Raw genomic sequence first — 7,536 nt, forward strand, 5'->3', positions numbered from 1 at the left:
TGTCCTGAGCCCCTCCAGCCCCCAGGGAAGGTGGCTCCTGAAGCACCTTCCCACGCCTCATTTCTCAGCTCCATGGTCTCGGTTTTCCTGGAACTTTCCACTTAACAGCCCAAACCCTGAGCAACACCTCAGCCCCAGGCAAGCTGGAATGGTCACCCTACCAATGGGTCTCTGTCCACCAGCTCCCCTCCCCCCAGACCTGGCACGAACGCCTCTGTCTGGCCTGGGTGTCTAAGGAGAGGTGTCCATTGTGTGACTGGAAGGTCCCCAGGGCGCAGGTGGTGGTGCCTTTGCTCTATGGCCACCAGGTTGCCCTGAGTTTAAAATGGTCCCAGGGAGTGGATGGATTTCAGACTGATATCCTTTGGGGGAGGGGGGGGGGCAGCTCTAGGGTAGGGATAGCAGGAACCCATCCCAAATGTGCAGGGAGCTACCACTTTGCCTTCCTATCTGGTTGTAGTCCTCACCGGAGGTTTGGTTCAGCATCTGGCTTGAGCCACCGCCACTGGTGCCGGGGTCGTGGGCGGCGTGGAGGGGAAAGATGGAGCATGCTGGCTCTGGGCAAGGAGCGCAGGACCAAGCAGACCTTCAGGAGGCTTTGTCCCTCAGGCTTGCACTCCCTTGGGTGCCTGGCACCACGTCTGGCTTCTCCCACCACTGCCCGGCCATAGGCTAACATGCACACCACGTCCCAAAGTGTGTGTATGCCTCATGCCTGCCTTGTGCTTTGTCTTGGGGGGGGGGCGTGGTTTGAGCCCCAGCCTGAGTCTCTGCAGCTCCTGCCCCTCCTCCACCTGCAGTCAGAACCTTTGAGTTTCCTGACGACTTCGAGGAGCGCCTGAAGGAGGAGCGCATTGGCGCCACCACCCAGTTGCTCACCCAGGCCGACTTCCCGCTGCAGGCCTATGAGCCCAAGGTGCAGGTGCCCTTCCTGGTGCTGCCAGGCCAGTGCCCCCGCAAGATTGAGATTGAGAGGTATGGCTGGTGGGCTGTGGGAGGGCCTGTCCCCACAACTTGGGGTGGGGGACAGCGGGCAATTCAGTGACCCTCCCCACAGAGGTCACTAAAATGAGTCTGGGTGCAAGTTTTCACATCAAAGCCTCTAGGCCTTTGGTCTTTTAATAGGAACAAAGTGCCTTCCTTGCTGTGGAATCGGGGAGGGTGACGTTTGGGTGAATGTGGTAGAACTGCAGGCAGGACAGAAGGGCAGTTGGAGCCCAGTACACCAGCTCCAGTCCTTACACTGCTTCCTGATGAGTCTCATAGGGGCAAAGGGCCCTGGAGGGTCCCTGGGCCACATCCCTGCCACCTCGGTCCTGTGGGCTTTTGCTGACACCCGTTTTGTTCACACAAGCCATCATGAGATTTCCCTTGTCTTCCTCCGCCAGGCGGAAGCGACTGTACCTGAGCCTGGACATTGCGCAGTTGCTGGCCGATGAGGGCATCGACTCCAACAAGCTCATGCCCAGGCACCCGGACCCCTACCACCCCCAGACCATCGAGCAGGGCAACGACCCGCTCTTCCCCATTTATCTCCCGCTGAAGGTGAGCCCAACTTCCACGGAGGGCTGGTGGTCAGGGGGTTGGGGTGCAGGACCTCCGTTGAGGGGTCAAACCAGAAAGGGGACCCCATGGCAATCGCAAGTTCTTGTCAAACAGGGCAACTGCATCATTGGAGTCCCCTAGGGGGTCTCAAGCATCCCAGGCTGGGACAGAGGGGCCCGAGGACTCATGGGGTGCTGATTCTCCACTTCTTCCCTGGGAGCCTAGGCAGCATCTAGGCCTGCTCCTCCTCCCCGCCCCCCACAGGCACCAAGAAGCAGCCCAGCTGGACTGTGGAATATGTACAGGCCTCCCTCACACTGTCCTAGGCTCACTGAGATGGGGAGATGGAGTGGAGGAGGCATCATTGCAGCCCCTTTGGGGTACTGATGGGGAAACTGAGCCCAGGGAGGAGAAAGAGGGAAGATAACCTGCTCTGGCTTTCACCGCCTCCCCGTCCTTCCTCTCCCTGGCCCTGAGTGTCTCGTGGGAGGCAGAGCTGAATCCAGTTGCACATGGCCCTGCTAAGGGGCCTCCCGTCAACCCTGACTCTCCATCATTCCCAAGTCTGGGTGGGTGCTCAGGAAAATCAAGGGCCACCTCTTGCCTCGGACCTGAGCTAGATGACCCTGAGCAGTAGGAAGAAGAGCCCCTATCCCCCTGTGAGTCCCCAGGCACCCCTCTGCCTGAACCTCAGGATGGTTTAGCTTGACAAGGATCCAGGGTTCCATAGAAACAGAACTCATGGGCCCCTGTGAACAGCGGAGGAGGTGCTCAGCTCTCTGGTCCCCAATCTGCAGCACCTACATCTGGAGGAGCCTACGTAGGTACCCCATCCTCTGCCTGCCCAGCCACTCGGGCCCCAGTGGGTTGAGCTGCCTTCTCCTGACATCTGCTGCTTTCTTCCAGGTGTTCGACAATGAGGAGTTTGACTGCCGGACTCCCAGCGAATGGATCAACATGGGCTTGGAGCCAGGGTCTCAGGTCAGGAGACCAGTCCCAGGGAAAGCCCTCCTGCCCACCGATGACGTCCTGGGTCACGGTGAGCAGGGCCAGCCTGGGAGGGGGCAGGATCCTGGATTGTACCCTTCTGTCCCAGCAGTAGCCCTGCCGTGGGTCCCTGGGCTGCCTTGGGACCTGGCAGCCCTGGGAGGTGAGGGCTCCACCTTTTAAGACCTCCCAGCCGGCATACAGGCCAAGGGGATGGCTACACAAAGGCCAGAAATGCAGGGACCAGGGATGACATCAGTGGGAGGACTGGGGAAGGGACTGCTGGATGGTGTCTAGAGTTAAAAACAAAACAACTTTGACTTATTGGCAATAAAAAATATACATGTCTGTTAGAGATGTTCAGATGTGAATAGGGGCACAGTTTGAACCCTTTCATCCCACCACCCAGAACTCACCATTGCTCCAGCTCAAATTGTGGCCTCTCAGCCTTCACCTCTACATGGACAATACACACACTGTCACACACACTCACACGCTTGCAAACACTCAGAGACACAATCATACACGTTCACAAGCATGCTATCCCACGCACCATTCCACACACAAACATGCAGTCGCACTCATGCACATTTTTACCAAACTCACACACACACACACACACACACACACACAACACACACACACACTCCTACCGTTACCCACTTGCAACCACTATTGCATCCCCCCACACACCCATACTGATGCCCAGGTTTGCTCGGCCTTGTCTATGTTGGCATGTCCTTTGGAGCTGGGTCTGCCCTGGGGGCCGGGAGGCTCTCTCCAGTCGGCTGCTGTTGGGAACAGTGCCAGGGTGAGCTTCCTCGGCCACCACCCCGGCCTGTGTGGCTGGCTCTGTGCAGGCATCCTAGGAAGCTCTGGGTCATGTGGTTGGAGTTTGGAGGTGGCCATGCGCCTGTGCGAGGCTGAGGGTCACTCTGCTTCCTGCCAGTGGGTGGACCAGCCACCACGGAGCAAGGAGGGGGCCAGGTGCAGGTAGGAGTGCGAGAGCCATGTTGGTTTTCAGGCTGCTCAGTGTCCAGGGGGCCCTCAGTGAGTCTGTTGAGCATGCTGTTAACTTTATGTCTCAATTTAAAATCAGGTTAATGCTGGAATCAATTTCTCTGAACTAGACAAGAAACCTAGAATGCTCCCTTTATTTTTTACTTAATTACAAAAATAATTTAACTCAATTGTTCCCAGATCACCAATCCTGGTGATAAAACCAGAAGGTTTGGGGCTGCATTAACCTTAAATGCACCAAGTAGCAGCCTCCCAGAGTGCTTCTGCTCCTGCCCCTCGTGGGCCCCGGCCTTGAGCAGGAGGAGGGCTGGCAGGGAGCATCCCTGCCAGAGCACTCGTTTTCCGTGGGGGCTGCTTGTGATGTCTGTTCCTCTGAGTTGAGCCAAGACAAGGTCAGCATTTTCAAAAAGGAAACTGACGAAGAAGGGAAGAGAAAACAAAAATAGGCCAAAGCCGGGCTGGTGTGGCCCAGTGGTTGATCGTTGACCTGGGAATCAGGAGATCCCCAGTGTGATTCCTGGTCAGGGCATACGCCAGGGTCTCGGGCTCAATCCCCGAGGGTGTGCAGGAGGCAGCCAATCAGTATTTCTTCCTCATCGATGTTTCTATCTCTCTCCTCCTCTCTCTCTAAATAAAAACATATTTAAAAAACACACAAACAGAACCAGAGCCGGTGAGGTATTCCACAGCAACCTCCCGTACTCATCTATCCAGCGTCAACCCTCAGGCAGTGTTTCCTGGGAATTCCAGCCCTTCCTTCCTCAGTCGGCTCTGTATTGCCCACATTTGTTTTAAGCCACTATGTATTGAGGCCTTCTCTGCCTGGCACCGTGCCATGTTTGTCTTAACTTCTATGAAAGGTTATTGAGCACCTGCTGTACATACCAGATTCCATTCTAGGTATAGGGATGCAGCTGTGATCCAGGTGGGACGCCTCACTCCTGCCGTTGGGGCGCGGATGCTAGTGTAAGGAGGCTGACCAGCACCAGGAGGCTGCTGCACGGTGTGACCGAAGCTCTCCGAGGGTGCCTGGGGCAACGGCGCTATTTTAGGCAGAGAGGCTTCTCCCAGGGAGAAACCACTTGAGCAGGGAACAAACCAGCAATAAGGTAACTTGAGTGAAGACGGTTGGCAGAGGGCACAGCCAATGCAAAGGCAGGAGCAAGCTCCAAAGTCTCAGGAATAGGCAGACATCCAAGAGAGAAAGGTGTGGGGTGCAGTGGCAGGAGGGGAGCTGGAGAAGCAGGCTTTCCGCCTGGGGAGTGGAGGGAGGCTCATCCAGACCCTACAGGCCCCGAGGCCCCTGTGAGGACATCACGGGGCAGCAGCCTTCTACTCTGCCTTAGGCTGTCCTGATATGCGGGGCTCGGGCTCAGCTGCCACAGGAAGCCTATGGGGAGGGTGCAGGTCACTTGCCCTTCCTCTAAGTCTATGGGAAGGGCATAAGTTACCCTGGACTTGGTCTGTTTAAAGGGTTCTAGCTCAGACATGATGACCTTTACAACCAGATCCTCAATAGGTCTGTTGCTTGGGGCTTTCCTGCTTCCTCTCCCGGTCCTGCTAGCCCATCTCTCTCTCTCTCTGCCCCTTTGGGGACATGCTGAGCACAAGGCTGAGAGGCCTGCTCCATCTGGCTCTTCTGCTGCCCGGGGTTCTACAGAGTCCAGCTCAGCTGGGAGGAAGCAAGGCCCCCGCTCTGCTGGGGCCAGAGGGGGTTTTCCTGGTGGGAGTGAGGCCAGATAGTGACCTCTGAGACCTGTTCCCAGCCCCTGCTGCTCACACTCAGAGGCCCCTGCTCACCCCGTGCAGGGAACACTAGTGGGTTCCCATCCTATTTCAGAGGACCCCAAAAGTCGGGAGCTGAAGTACAAATGGTGCAGTGTTGGTGTCCTGGACTACGACAAGGAGAAGAAGCTGTACCTGGTGCACAAGACAAACGAGAATGGCTTGGTGCGAGATGAGATGGGGCGGCCCATCCTGAATGGAGGGGTCACTGCTGAAGGTACAAGCTTCTTGACCCTGATCCAGGCGGACCCCCAGCTCAGGTTGGGCCTGGCCCATGAATGAAACCAACCCCCACCTAGGGCACAGCCAGCTCAGGTTGGAATTCTCCTTTGCTCTGTTTGTCCTGTGGCTGTCTGTCCCTGACCAGTGAGATCAGAGGGCCCATCACTCAGAGACCCCAGGAAGGGCAAATGGCCATTATTTGATATGTGCCACCTTCCGCATGATGCTGAGAAGGAGCCCAAGGCCCTCAATTGGTGATGTCTGCCCTGGTGTGGCATCAAGGAATGGCCACGTAAACAGCCACCCCTGTACAGTTCCTTGTTTGTGCAAAGCTCTTTACAGTTTGCAAAGCACTTTCACATCCATCCCAGACAACCTGAGAGGTGGGCAGGGCAGGGAGTGTCATCAGACCCATTTCACAGATGTGATGGGGGTCAGAAAAGGGAACCACCTGCTTGGGGCTACCATGCAGCAGCCACGGAGCCAGGCTGCACCCTGGTGTCCAGCCCAGAGATCCGACGGAGTATTCTCTCTCCCCCCGCTGGCCTCAGGAAGGCCACCCCTCATGAACTGCCAGTACTGGGTGCCACGGATCCAGCTTCTCTTCTGTGCTGAGGACCCACGCGTGTTTACGCAGCGTGTGGTCCAGGCCAACGCCCTACGCAAGAACACGGAGGCGCTGCTGCTGTACAACCTCTATGTGGACTGCATGCCCGCCGAGGGCCAGCAGCTCCTCAACGAGCAGAGCATGAGCAAGATCAAGCAGTGGGCCATGAGCACGCCCCGGATGCGCAAAGGGCCCACGTGAGTCCCTGCCAGACCTTTCCCCAAGCCCAAACATGGCCACCTCCGGGAAGCCCTCCTGTGGGACCTAGTGCTGCCCAGGGGTAGTGCTCCCTCCATTTTTACCTATTTAGGGCTATCTCGCCCACTGCACTAGGGACTTCTTTATATATATAAATTTTTTTAAATATTGATTTCATAGAGGAAGGGAGAGAGAGATAGAAATATCAATGATGAGAGAGAATCATTGATTGGCTGCCGTCTGCACGCTCCCTCCTAGGGATTGAGCCTGCAACCTGGGCATGTGCCCTTGACCAGAATCAAACCCGGGACCCTTCGGTCTGCAGGCTGACACTCTATCCAGTGAGCCAAACCGGCTAAGGCACTGTGGACTTCTTGGACCCAAATAATTTCTTGTTCATTTCCAGATCTCTTATTAACAATATGGACTCATGGGTTCCTATTTTATTCAAAGGGTTATAATCTATTACTACCATTTTTTTAATTTTGATGCTCAAATTGTCCCAGATTTGGCCGGTGGGAGCCTCCTCCAGGTGATTCCAGTGTCCTTCTGATATGTTCCTATTGTTTTTTAGCATGTTTTTACTTTCTGGCACAGTGAGAAGTTCTGGACTCATCTTGTACTTTCCCAGACCTAGGCCCGAAGTCAGCTATTTCTCCAAGGAGCCCTGGTCCTTTTACAGACCTAGCCCCGAAGTCAGCTATTTCTCCAAGGAGCCCTGGTCCTTTTAGTGGGCAATGGTATTTAAAAGCCAAGATCTGGGCATTAGATGTGCTCATTGCTACTGGGAAATCATTTCTTTTTATTTTATTTTATTTTTTTATTGATTTCAGAGAGGAAGAGAGAAGGAGAGAGAGATAGAAACATCAGTGATGAGAGAGAATCATTGATCAGCTGCCTCCTGCATGCCCCGCACAGGGGATCGAGCCCGTAATCCAGGCATGTGCTCTTGACCAGAATTGAACCCCAGGACCCTTCAGTCCGCAGGCCAATGCTCTATCCACTGAGCCAAATCAGCTAGGGCTACAATATTTCTATTATATAAAACTTGCTGATGTTTTCTTTGTGACCTAATATATAATCAGTTTTTGTGAATATTCCATTCGTACTTGGGAAGGGGCATAGTTCTAGTATTAGGGTATACAAATATATCAATTATTAGGATATATTAT

The 7,536-nt window shown here is 54.9% G+C and overlaps 1 protein-coding gene across 1 annotated transcript in view; it reads left to right on the forward strand.

Annotated features, from left to right (window-relative positions):
• Positions 1-7,536, forward strand: part of DNAH1 (dynein, axonemal, heavy chain 1) — an 86,402-nt gene that overhangs the window by 19,144 nt on the left and 59,722 nt on the right. The window contains exons 7-8 of the mRNA XM_005862341.2: positions 5,393-5,554; positions 6,111-6,363. Coding sequence (XP_005862403.1) covers positions 5,393-5,554; positions 6,111-6,363 — 415 coding nt within the window. The remainder of the gene's footprint in view (positions 1-5,392; positions 5,555-6,110; positions 6,364-7,536) is intronic.

Source organism: Myotis brandtii, unplaced genomic scaffold (genome assembly GCF_000412655.1).
Source record: "Myotis brandtii unplaced genomic scaffold, ASM41265v1 scaffold164, whole genome shotgun sequence".
Taxonomy (NCBI): Eukaryota; Metazoa; Chordata; class Mammalia; order Chiroptera; family Vespertilionidae; genus Myotis; species Myotis brandtii.